The following is a 12581-nucleotide window of genomic DNA, read 5'->3' as shown; positions in this document are numbered from 1 at the left end:
GCCTGCCTTAAGGCTATTATGTCATTTCATAGGCCACTGCTCTCTCAATAAAGAGCAGGGCAGGTCCTGATTAAAGAGTGATTCTCTTGCTTCATATTGATCTAATCCACTCTAGCGCTGATTGGCAATGTCTATCACACCGCCTCCATCGTTTACACGCAGCCTAGCGAGGAAAACCAACTGACCACAACAATAAGTACATTGTTTCTCAGTGGACAAGTAGACAGCAAACAAGCTCGTGTCTGAATGTTCGACAAGTTGAGTCTTGCCGAGCTGTAATGATCATTAAGGCCTGGACTGGACTCCTGTGGACAATGTGAACAGGGTTAATCGAGACCAGGTTGGCTATATTATTATTAGGATTATCATTAATATTATGTTTCACTAATTAATATCAGGGATAAGGCAGGGTGCAAAGCATTTCAAATTTTTTCAAAACTCAGAACTAGCCTGGTAAACAAAAGGTTAAAAAACCAAAATAGAAAAAAAAGAGAAGGTCCATCTCTCAGCCTCTCCTCTCCTGTTTTTCTCTGATCGGGGTGAAGAGGTGTAGACCGGGTAATCGTCTTTGGGTCCTTCACCCTGCCGAGCAAAAAACTGCCAACCACGGGATGATAAAAACAGACTCCTCTCCCTCAATCACAGAGTCTCCAAAATCCATTTATGGTTCAGCTCAGGCAATCTCTCTCCCTTTCTACGCCCTTCTCTATCGTTTTTTTTTTCTCTCACGCCAAGGGCTTGAGAAATTTTGGAGGCATGTAGCATTCTGGTCTCAGTGCTTCAGTGAGATTGAGTGCCATTTCAAAGAGTATGGGCAGGTTATAAATGCTACCGCTGAATGACAAAAAGTCTGCGGGGGGATGTGTGGAATGACGATGGTTCAGATAACTCCAGAGATTCTTCTAGGGGCTTCATGAAAGACTAGGTTTTAGGCTTAAAATTACATAGAGCATCAGAGTATTATTAAGAGGGACTATGAAAACTGTAGTGATTGTTTGTGTGTGTGTGTGTGTGTGTGTGTGTGTGTGTGGGTGTGTGTGTATGTTGGAATGGAGCTGGGACGCAATGGCTCCCCTGACTGCACAGAGCAACAGAACAAAGCAGATCTCCATTAGCAGGACTACATCAGCGAGCCCCATCTTAAATCCTCATTAAAAGACTGTACTGGCCAGGATAGGAGGAGAGAAGCAGAGATGGGGAATTCAAAGACTAAAGCAAAGACTAGAGGGTGAACAGAGGACAAGGTGGGGAGGGAAAGGGGGGGTACAGAGAGTGGGAGGAAGAGGCAGGAAGAGGGCATGAAGATGTGATGCTCGGTCTTTGCCGTAAGAGGACACAAGTCTCTGTTCTCCCCGTCAGTGAAGAGAGAAAAAAAAAAGAGGTGGGGAAACAGGATGAAAAAGAATCAAAAAGATGAAAGGGACAGCAGGCCAAGTGATAATGAGATGGAAAGAACTTGGAGGAATTCATTGCACATATTTACATCTAAACAAGGGCCCCTCTGACGTCAATATGACCTAGAAAGTTATAAGTTGTTAATCTGGAATGCTCCAAAACTGTACGCTACGTAACAAAATTAGCCCAGTTAGATGTCCTAAATACAGTAGAATTTCATTAATAAGATCACTGTCAATAAAGGGCGTTAAGAGCTGCAACTTGTCTGCTGATTAGCGGGTGGAGGAGAGAGAGAGAGAGAGAGAGAGAGAGAGAGAGAGAGGGTGACTCCACTAGTCTTCTGAGAATGTTTCCTGCGGTTGTTATTGATCCATTTTAACCTACTTAAAGACAACACAGGAACACACCGACTCAAACAGGCACAAGCTCACGTCTGCACACGCGCACACACACACACACACACACACACACACACACACACACACACACACACACAAAAACACCTTCCACAAGTGTCTTGCTGCTGCAGTGGAAACATCAATAGAACCGCAGACCTCTTGAAGCCGTTCTTAATAATCACTGGAGAGGAATCAAACACATCCTGCTCCTTTATGCCAAACATTACTCAACAAACAAACAAGAGCAACAAAACAATACCCCAACAAAACATCAGACAGAGGATTACCCAGTCCACTGGCAAGCTAATTAGCTTTACCTGTAAGAACACAAGGTGGCTGGGGAGGAGGAAGGCAAAGAGAAGGGGGAGAGGAAGAGAAGGCGAAGGAGGAGACAGGAGAAGGGAAGAGGAGAGGAGTTTAGAGGAGAAGAAAGCAGCTTCTGATCTCATCTCACCTATCCCTCTGTGTGTGTGTGAGGGAGATGTAGCTGTGATCATGGGGCTTTACCTGACATCACACTAGAGAAGCCAGCCTAAGATCAAAAACACAACACATGAAGGAGAGGCACGGTATCATACTGATGAGGGAGGCTGAAAAATATCAATGATGTGATTAGATAAAACAGAGGAATGTTACTAAGGGAGCGATCACACCTACAGTTTGTTTTCTTTGGTTCCAACCAGAGTGGAAAAGCTTACTTTGTTGTATTTTTGTATTTGGTTCATTTACATGCACATTGCCCCATTTCAAGCGAACCAGGTTTTGTACACAAAAGTCACATGGACTCACAAGTAGCTGATTTATAGCATTTTGGTAACCTGTTATCCTGCAAGATAAGAGATTTTGCTGGTGGGAATTCCAGCCCCTTAACTGTAGCTAAGTATTACCTTTCCTGGTGTTCATACCAGTTAAGAACACATTAAGAAGAGTAACTGCTGGCTATCAGATGTCAACATCCATCTCCTCATAAACTAGCATTTCGGGGTAGCCTGTAGTTGGATACCTCAGATTACATTGTCTCTCCTAACAAACCACACTGCAGTTCTCTAGGAAGAGGACCGAGACTCGTATTTTCAGGCGTCTCGGTGCGGTTATTTGGTGCCGCCTGAGTTTGAATGGCAGCGTTCTCACCTGCTCAAACAAACTGAGTAAACTCTCCACAGTTAGAATCAAACACTCCCAACATGCTTTGTGTAAATGCTTTGTTATTTTCTTGTTTCTCCCTGTATAAAGCGTGTATAAGTGTGTGTGTAATTGGTTGCTGCATAACCAATTGCCCCACCGGGGACAAATAAAGTTATTGAACTTGAACTTGAACTTGTACATGAGCGTTGTCCAGACTTTTGTACCTGGGATGCGTGGCCCCTTCAGAGGGTTGGACAGTGCCATGCCGATCTCGGTCATGCCGTAGCGTTCCAGCAGTGTGTGTCCTGTAATCTCCTCCCAGCGCTGCAGAGTGGGCAGGGGGAGAGCAGCTGAGCCCGAAACCATCAGCCTGAAGAGAGAAGGCCGAAGGTGAAGGAAACGCTCCGGGCTCCAAATAACACATTCCTGGGTAACACTGAGCAGTGCCATAAAAACTAGGAATAATCTGTTAAATACTTTTCTTTCCTGTCTTTCTCCACCAAGTTTGTGTGTGTGTGCATCAGGGTTGAGAATTAACGGGGGCTCGAGGCAAAAATGCCCTTGAAAGCTCATAAAATACCTGTGAAATTTAAAATGTGGGGGCAAAAAGTGCCGCAGATAATTAAGAGTACCCTTTCTTGCATTTCACCCTGTTCACATTATTTGTTGCGTAAAATATTCACACGTGAAAGCAATGTAGGTGATTTGTGGGAGCCTATGACCAGAACATTTCCAGTGCGTTCTGGGTGAGAAAAATTTTGCGTTTTTTTGCTCAGAACCCAAGTACGCAGCCTGAAGCAGTAGAAAATGTTGATCCCACACAAACCACTTTGTTAACAAAAAATAAAACAATATAGTATAAATATAATGTAACAATATAGTAAAAAAATGGAAGATGGACTGGTTGGGTTGAAATGCCAATATGCAATGCAAATATATTATTTCATGGTTCAATAAAATTCCCTAAAATGTGCCTAAAAATATCAAGGGGGCAAAAAATGCTGTCTGAAAACAAAATTAATTTGCTACCCTGGTATGTATGCATGTGTATGTATTGTGTGTGTATGTGTGCACGTATGTGATGGAGGCATCTATACATGAGTAGGCTTTCTATTGCTAATTACACCGCCAGTACCTGATCCTCTCCTTGCAGACTGCTTTCACAAAGTCCTTGACATGAGGCTGTGTGAAGTGCTGATCATAGTACTGGATCAGCTTAGAGTAGATAGTTGGCACAGCCATGAACACATTAACCAGGGGGGCCTTGGAGCTCAGCAGCATATCCCACACCTGGGAGACACGGGGAGAGGAGAGAGGAGGAGGGAGGAAAACACATGAATGAAGAGGGTGGAGGAGAGAAAGGGAGATGGTAAGACAGCAAGCGAAAAGGAAAGCACTGTATCTAATGGATGGGAACCACGCAAACTAAATTATTCCATCTAGATCCATTCCATAAATGTGATGGAAGAAGGTGCCATTTTGTTTCTAATATCTGCAGTAAATGGCAGAGTCAGGTCCAGGCAGCAGCCTCGTATTAAAGCTGCCAACACATAACAAAAAAATATAAAACAAAACAAAACAAAAAAAACAGTCAGGATTTGGAAAGGTCAGGGAGAGGAAAACAGCAGAGTGCTGTAGGGCTCAGTCAGGACTATGTGGCAGAACGGGCACATTGGTCGGTTAAAAGGCCTTCTGTACGGCTACTTTTGACAAATGTGCTTCTTGACTTTTTATAGAAGGAGGTGCTCATACCCTCCTCCGCATCAAGCATACACTTTCACACACACAGGCGTGCATAGACATAAACATACAGCACCAGGTACATGCACATATAAAAATACTGTTCAAATACCACATAAAGTCACTTGCTCAAGGACGAAGACATTTTACATGCTCCACCCCACCCCTCACACACACACACACACACACACGTACGTACGTGTCTGCCTACATCGCAGTAGACAGTGGGAGGATGGGAGGACAGCATGAATTAACTGAAGGTGAACGACAGCTTTTCTAAGTCCTGTCTCCCCCCTGGGAGACAAACGCTCCTCCCCAGCTGTCTCCCCTCCCCTCCCCTCCAAGTCTACTTATCCTCAGTTCTCTCCTTTCATTCTACCTCCATTTCCCAAGCGCTCCTTTTTCATTCTCTACTTTCATCTCTGGCCCCCACCATCTTCCCTTCATCTTTCTCCTCTCTCCCCTCTCCCTTCCCTCCCTCCCTATCTCACATTCACTTACCTTCTCTCTCCATTTCATAATTTCCTGCTTCGCTGCCTCTGCAATCTCTCTCTCTCCCTCTCTCTCTCTCTCACACACACACACACACACACACACAGAAGGATGCAGTCTCTCTCTCATCATCCTCCTCACCTCCCACCACATCTCTTTTAATGTGCCAACAATTTCAACTCTTCCTTCCCCATCTCCTTTGAGTCACCTTCCTCTAGACTCACCTAATCTACTATGCCCCATCCTATCATAACTGCCCCTCCTCTCAACTTCCTCTAACTTGCTCTAATCAACTTTTACAAGTTGGAATATCTAGACAGACGAAGCCGATATGATTAAGACTTGTCTACGGTCTAATCAAATAACTCTAGCCTATCTCATCTCTCACAATATTAACACAAGATGATCCAAAACGGTGGGCACTCACATGTATGTACACACACACACACACACACACACACACACAGAATAAAACTCAGTTCAGAGGGAAATATTATTTACTGAGTGTGATCTGACCATTCTGGGTGGTGTCTATCAAGTGCAGTGGAGCGCTTCTACTGAGCTCACTCTGGAGGGGAGAGGAAGGCAATTTATGTCCGTCAAAGAGCCGGCCTCCACCTGGGGGACGGGATGTGGTGAGAACCCAGAGCCACCGCCTGCATCCTAAACAACCCTTAGAGCTGTTCAGCCCTGAACTAATATGGGCCTCCACGTACAGGAGGCCAGCCCCAGTTATACAAATTAATCTATCTATCTATCTAGATAGATAGATAGATAGATAGATAGATAGATAGATAGATAGGTAGATGGACAGATGCTTCATTATTTTAATTGTCTTGTCTTGTGTTGCAGCAACACACACTTGGGTACACAGCACAACAAAACACTATTATAAAGCTTCTAAAAACAAGTAAACACCTCGTCCCCTACGAATGATGTAGGTACACCTTGACTCAATCAGTGACAACAAGACGCATCATCCATGCTAGTTTAATCAAAATCAGACCAGTGGTGTAGCAGTTATGGCTTTTCAAAGTTTTAAAGTCCCCATGAAATAAACTCCTATTACTTTTACTTATGGACCCCAGGAAGACTAGTCTGTCGCTTTTGCGTCGACTAATGGGGATCCACAATAAACAATAAACAATAAACTTCCTGGAAAACAGTGTATCTTTAATGGTGACCTCATGCTGCACCAGTAGGCGTAAATAACAATTCCAACCAATAAAACCATTACAGATGTTTGAACAATCCCACCTCTCCACCCCTCCCATCAAATAAAATTGCCTTTCTCTCCATGACTGATATTGCACTGGTTTAGACTTTTGAGTGATCCCTCCCCACGTTATGTCCCACCCCAAAATGCACCCTCCAAGATTTATCAACATTGGACTAGTGGTGTCTGAGATATCACAACTGAGTTAAAAAATTTGATCTATAATTATAGCACCTGCACTCGGCTAATCAGTGTAATGCTTTTAAATGCCAGAACACAGTGCAAAGATGCATCATCCCTCCAAGTTTTGTCAAAATCTGACCAGTGGTGTCTGTGATATTCCATTTGAATTTAAGTTTGCCCTTTAGTTGTAGCACCCCCATCAGGCCAATCAGTGTAATTTTCTGAAAACACACTGCCACCAATGGTGCTTGCCACCAATGTACAATCACCAAATCTTTTTATATATCAACACAGAACAAATATGATACATAATGACAATTTACAATGTAATCTGCATCTATAGCGATACACCGAACAAATCTATGGTCACACAAACCTCTAGCTTCTTCTGACCCCCTCAGTCTGCAGCAGTAGTCCACGAGGGTCACGCTGAAACAGACTGCTTTGTGATCTATTGGATCACAGTTTGTGCATTGAAAAACTACTGTCACTATCTCCGGGCGATATCAGAAAAATCAATGTCAGTCTCTACTGCCTGGGTTACCCTTCAGAGATCTTAGGGGGTGGAAGACAGACTATCGATCACTTCATCAATGTACTGTAACTTCAGCAGGATAAAGAGAATAAAGGCATTCTCTAAGGGTGAGAGGAGGGTTTTTGTGGTTTGGCAGACAAGGTCAGGAATAACAGTCAAACACTGATAGCTATAATAGAGCGGCGAATCCCCATGATGACAGATACACGTGTCATTTAAAGACTTTACCTTTCCATCTACCTTCACTCCCACTATGCTCTAGAGGTCCTGACATACATACAAAAACACACGTGCATGGGAACACACACGCAAACACACGCTCATCCAAACTCCTATACACCCACACATAAACCTACACACTCACCCACACAAACAAAACATGCACACACACACACACATTCACTTTCCACCCCTTTTGCCCCTCCCTTCCCAGGGCCAAACAAGCACTATCATTCTTCAATGTCAGCTCATCGATTGATCCGCTCCTTAAGCCCCTGCCGTGAGTCGGCGTTGGTCAGATACAAAGCCACACAGGGCAATCCATCACTGAGCCCCAAACACTTAGTTTGACAGTCAGAGAGGGGGAGGAGGAGAGATAGATAGAAGGAGAGAGGGAGAGGAGATGGAGCGAGGAGAAAGGAAAGGAGGGAGAAGAAAAGTGGAGGGGGGGGGAGGGAAGCACTGATAGAGAGAGGAATGGGCTGACAGAAAGGGGGACTGACGTGGAAAGAGCTGAAGGTCTTTTTCGACCCCAGCCGCACCTTGCCCATACTCCCAAATCCCAAATACTTCTGAGACCCGCTGCCACCGTTAGCTTAGCTCGCATAGCTGCCTACTGACCCTTACAGCTGAACGACTGCATCCTTTGTTCAAGGGTGTTAATAAAGGGATTCTGTACCAAGAGAGGCAAGCAGAGAGAGAAAGAAAGTGAGTGAGAGAGAGAGAGAGAGAGAGAGAGGAGAGAGAGAGAGAGAGAGAGAGAGAGAGAGAGAGAGAGAGAGAGTCAAACAGACAGAGACAGAGTGCAGGCTAGACCTTCTGTGGCTGGAAGTCGGGCAGCATGATGCAGGTGGCGCCCACCCAGAGCGGGCACAGCAGCTTGTTAACGATGCCATGCACGTGGTGCAGCGGCAGGGTGTGGAGGATGACATCATCTCTAGACCACGCCCACTCCGAAACCAGGCCTTGGACCTGAGGGGGAGGGAAACGGGGGAAAGGGAGATAAATCACCTGATGACTTTCATCGTTTTCGCCAGTGATCTGCTTCATGCTGTCTTTTGGTACACCTGAAGAGTTTGGGATTGATTTTCTGTAAGATCTTTGTTCTCCGATGCACAAGTATGTCATGAGTAGGTCAACAGCAGCAGAAACAGGAGAGAATACGATCAGATATTTTGTGATGTAGTGTTGTAATTTACTTTTTTGGTGTACCCATTTTTCCCTCAATCTGCCTTGTCTACTTCTACTTAGCGATTTCCTACATTTCCCAGAATGATTTTCAACAACCCCCAGAGAATGGCTGTGAACTTGTTGCATTTAGACCTGGGTGGAGAGAGCGATAGCGATAGAGAAAGCATAGTTAGAGCAAGAGAGTAAGATAAAACTCAAAACGCTGCATTGCATTCTGGTCTCTTGAGGCCACTGTTGGACTGGTATCTCTGTTGCGTCTATGATGGATTTCTCTCTGTATGCTTGTTGAACGTGGGTGCAAAAGCACAGACACCAAAACCTGATGTTTATCATTTATGTTTTAGATAGTTGAAAACTTTTCTGCTATCAGACTTAATTGTAACTGCTAGGGAAATATATCAATGTGCTGTCATGCCATCTATGTTTGGCCAGTTATTCACAGGAATAAGAAAAATAGCCGAACCACCAAAAAACAACATGAAATGAAAGATAGATTGCTAATAACTAGGGTGGACCATTAAAGAAGCCATTTGTTACCATCTAATACCAAACAATATAAAATCAACTTTGAATTTGGTTAAGACAGGTAATCCCTCATTGTATACTATTAGAATATAAGAGAATATTAAGATGTCATTTTTTCAGAATGCAGTTTGAATGAATGAGGTGAAGCTGTGCCCTGACATATTTCCTTTCCTTCCTTATTTACTTTGCTCTGCTTTTAAGAAAATTTCAGTCACAAATATGAATTTGTTTAGTTGATTTATTTGAGACCTGCCTATGTCAATAAAGAGACTTTAAAAAACAGTACCAAACTTCAGAGGGTGTCTGTGGTGGAAAATAGATTCAAGCAATTATTTGATTATATATGCTAAAAATGGGTGATGCAGAAAATCTGAAAAAGGAAGCTGGGTAGTCTAGCATTCAGTAATATAAAACAGATGAACACTTAAGCAAGTGGGAGTACTGCCATTTACAGGAGGTGGACAAAATAACAATATACACCTAACAATATATACATGCTAAGTCCCTAATAAGGAGTAGGGGCACCCTTTGCCTTCAGAACAGCTTCAATCCTCACTGGGTGCTGTCATACACAGTAAGTCCTGTACTGTGTGTAGTGTGTAGCACTCACCGGACCCAGTGACTCACACAAAATTGCTGTTAGCACTGTTGCAGATCCACCATAATGTTTTACAATTGGCAACAGGCATTGTGGGTTGAAGGCATCCTTTGGCTTTCTCCAAACAAAAACATGTTCAGATGTAGGAGAAAGGGTAAAGGATGACTCATCAGAACATATTGCTTTTTTTCCATTGCTCAAGGGTCCAGGTTTTGTGCTTCTTCCAGTGCATCTTTGTGTGTTGGCCTTGGACACAAATGATTTCTTAACAGCGGTGAAGGTTTGTGGTGTTTAGTAGCTCTCCTATGTGTCCATCTATTCCTATTGGTGAGTCTTGTTTACTGTTCCTCGTTGTAATGCAGTTTGTCTGTGTTTGGCAAACGTCCTGATTGTTAAGACTGTTCCTGTTGCCACATTACGTACTTTTGGAGCTTTTGGAGCAATTTGGGCACTGACTATTTAGCCTCTTCAGAGCTCTATTAGTTGCCTCCTGTTGCTTTACAGTTTTTCTCAATTGCTTTGGCACAATTCTCAAATGATAATGAATATTTTCAAAACAACATGTGCAAACCTCCAAACCACTGGGCGCTTGTTCACAACAGATTTGAATTTCTCATTCTTTTAAACAAATTGCAAAGGTTTTAGCACATCTATGCAAATGAGTAAGTACAATTGTCTACAATTTGCACAATTACCAATTGAATATATCTTGCTGATCAAAACTGATTATGTTGCTTCTCAGTTGAATAGTTATACTCTCCAAAACATGTATAAATTATTTCATTGTGTAAGTCATCACATGCACAATAGTCCATTCAATTGTCAAAATCTGTCAGGCATATATACCATGAATATCATTACAGTAATATGGATTTTTTTGTAACGTCCGCTAAATTGGTAAATTGCCTGTCAGGTGAAACTTGAACTTCACTAACGAATGGGGAGTTCCTCACATCTTACATCAACCAATCACACATTATGTCATGTTAGCTGACAGGTGCTATTCATGAGTATGGATTTTGCCAAACATATTTATAGAGCTTGACCACAACAGAATCACTACAATTTCTGAACATGGAGGAACCTGGCCAGGTAAATAATGAACAGGAGCAACTGCCTGCTCAAGGAAAAGCAAGAGGAAGAGGAGTAAGGATCCGTGGTGGTGTAGTGAGGGGAAGACAGCAGAATAGAGGAAGAGTACAAAGTACACAGTACAGCACAGGACAGTGCATCACAGTACAGTACATATACAGTAATATTATCTATTTGTGAATTCCAATGTGTAGGACTAGACGACTACCTTGTGCTGGTGGCAGGAGAGCAGTTTTTACACCTCAACAAGAGCAAGAGATCTGCAACATGGTGGTAGCAAACAATGCAATTACACTGAGAGAGATCCAGTGTGCAACCTTAGAGGAAAATGGCGTCTTTCAAAATATCAACTCTGTCAGCATCTCTACAATAGTGTTGAAAAGATATCAGATGACCACGAAACAACTCTACAAGGTACCAGTTGAGAGAAACTGTGACAGAGTGAAGGAGCTGTGGTACCAGTATGTACAGGTAAAGCAGTGGTGTGCACTACACCTAGCATATTGTACAGTGTTATGGGTTTTCCTTCATTATGGCATGTATACAGTATACTTACAGTATATAGGCCTGTATATTGAAGTTGCAGAGAAGAACACAAAACATTTTTACTTTGCTGTAACTGTATGATTCTACAGTAAAACTGATTTGATATTTTGTTTACTGTATTATAGAGAATAATGGAGCTGGAAGGAAGTGGAATCCCTCACACCCTTGTGTTTGTGGATGAGGCTGGTTTCAATCTGGCCAGAGGCAGGAGACGTGGCCGAAATGTTATAGGCCACCGAGCCACGGTGGATGTGCCAGGCCAACGCGGGGGCAATATCACTATGTGTGCTGCAATATCTGAGAATGGTCTGAGTACACATATTCCCAATATTGGCCCATACAACACCCAGAAACTAACCCTAACCCTGACATTCATGGACACCCTCTACAGAGATCTTATCCCTGAGAATGACAGGTTTGGTAAGGCGTGACTTGCCAAATTTTGTAATTGTGTGGGATAATGTAAGCTTCCACCATGCAAATGTCATCAGGGAATGGTTTGCTGTCCACCAAAGGATGCTGATGGTGTTCCTTCCACCATATTCTCCATTCCTGAATCCAATTGAGTATTTCTTTTCTGCATGGAGGTGGAAGGTGTATGATCATCGGTCACATGCTGGTTGCGGCATGCAAGAAGATTTTTCCCCCACAAGGGAAAATATCAGGTGTGATATCGATGAAAATCTGTGGCCAGACAGGAGCGTCAGGACATCCAGTGAGGTGGAGTCTTTAGTGTAGCACTCCAGCTTTACTGTGTTACAGTGTTAGGCTATACATTACTGTATTTTCCTTTTTTTTTGTATTGGTGTATTTTTGTATTACAGTATATTGTGCTGTGTAAGTTTTCTGTTTACTGTGGTGTAAGACAGTTACTTCACGTAAATAAAAATACAGTAACAATTTCCATGGAAATGTGAGTGCAATGCGTAACGTAAAACCTTGTACTATTGAAATTGGCATCTGAATAGTATTCAGTTTGATACACAATAGCATTCAGTTAGCTAGACAAAAATAACATTCTAGTACAGTAAACATTCAGTGTCAATGAAAAAATAGGACAAGACTGAAATGTGGATATAAGGAACATTTCCAGGGTCCACTGCCATACTGACAAAACATCTAAATATTTTGACCACCATTGTTTACACAATGCCAAAGGAACTTTTCATTTTGAGGGCATTGACTTTTTATATGAGACAAAAACTTTGTTTTGAAGCATGAGTTGAGTTTTGGGTGAGTTATGACCTTTTGCAGGTGAGCTATGGTGTTGTGCTGTACCATATAAGCTATTTTGACAAATGCACCTAGAGCTTTGAGAATGTTAAC

General features: G+C 42.8%; 1 protein-coding gene across 1 annotated transcript in view; it reads right to left on the bottom strand.

Annotated features, from left to right (window-relative positions):
* The window catches only part of acsf3 (acyl-CoA synthetase family member 3), a 32633-nt gene that overhangs the window by 16682 nt on the left and 3370 nt on the right, over positions 1 to 12581 (bottom strand). Inside the window, exons 3-5 of the mRNA XM_071513328.1 lie at positions 8120 to 8275; positions 4054 to 4208; positions 3143 to 3288 (exon numbers count right to left, since the gene is read on the bottom strand). Of these exons, the coding sequence (XP_071369429.1) occupies positions 3143 to 3288; positions 4054 to 4208; positions 8120 to 8275 (457 nt within the window). The remainder of the gene's footprint in view (positions 1 to 3142; positions 3289 to 4053; positions 4209 to 8119; positions 8276 to 12581) is intronic.

The sequence above is a fragment of the Centroberyx affinis genome, unplaced genomic scaffold, assembly GCF_046629955.1.
Source record: "Centroberyx affinis isolate AG114_WGS23_722 - 3 ecotype Tasmania unplaced genomic scaffold, CSIRO-AGI_Caff_v1 ptg006998l_1, whole genome shotgun sequence".
NCBI lineage: Eukaryota > Metazoa > Chordata > Actinopteri > Beryciformes > Berycidae > Centroberyx > Centroberyx affinis.
The sequence above is the reverse complement of the archived record's forward strand: the minus strand, read 5'-3'. Positions and strand labels throughout refer to the sequence as shown.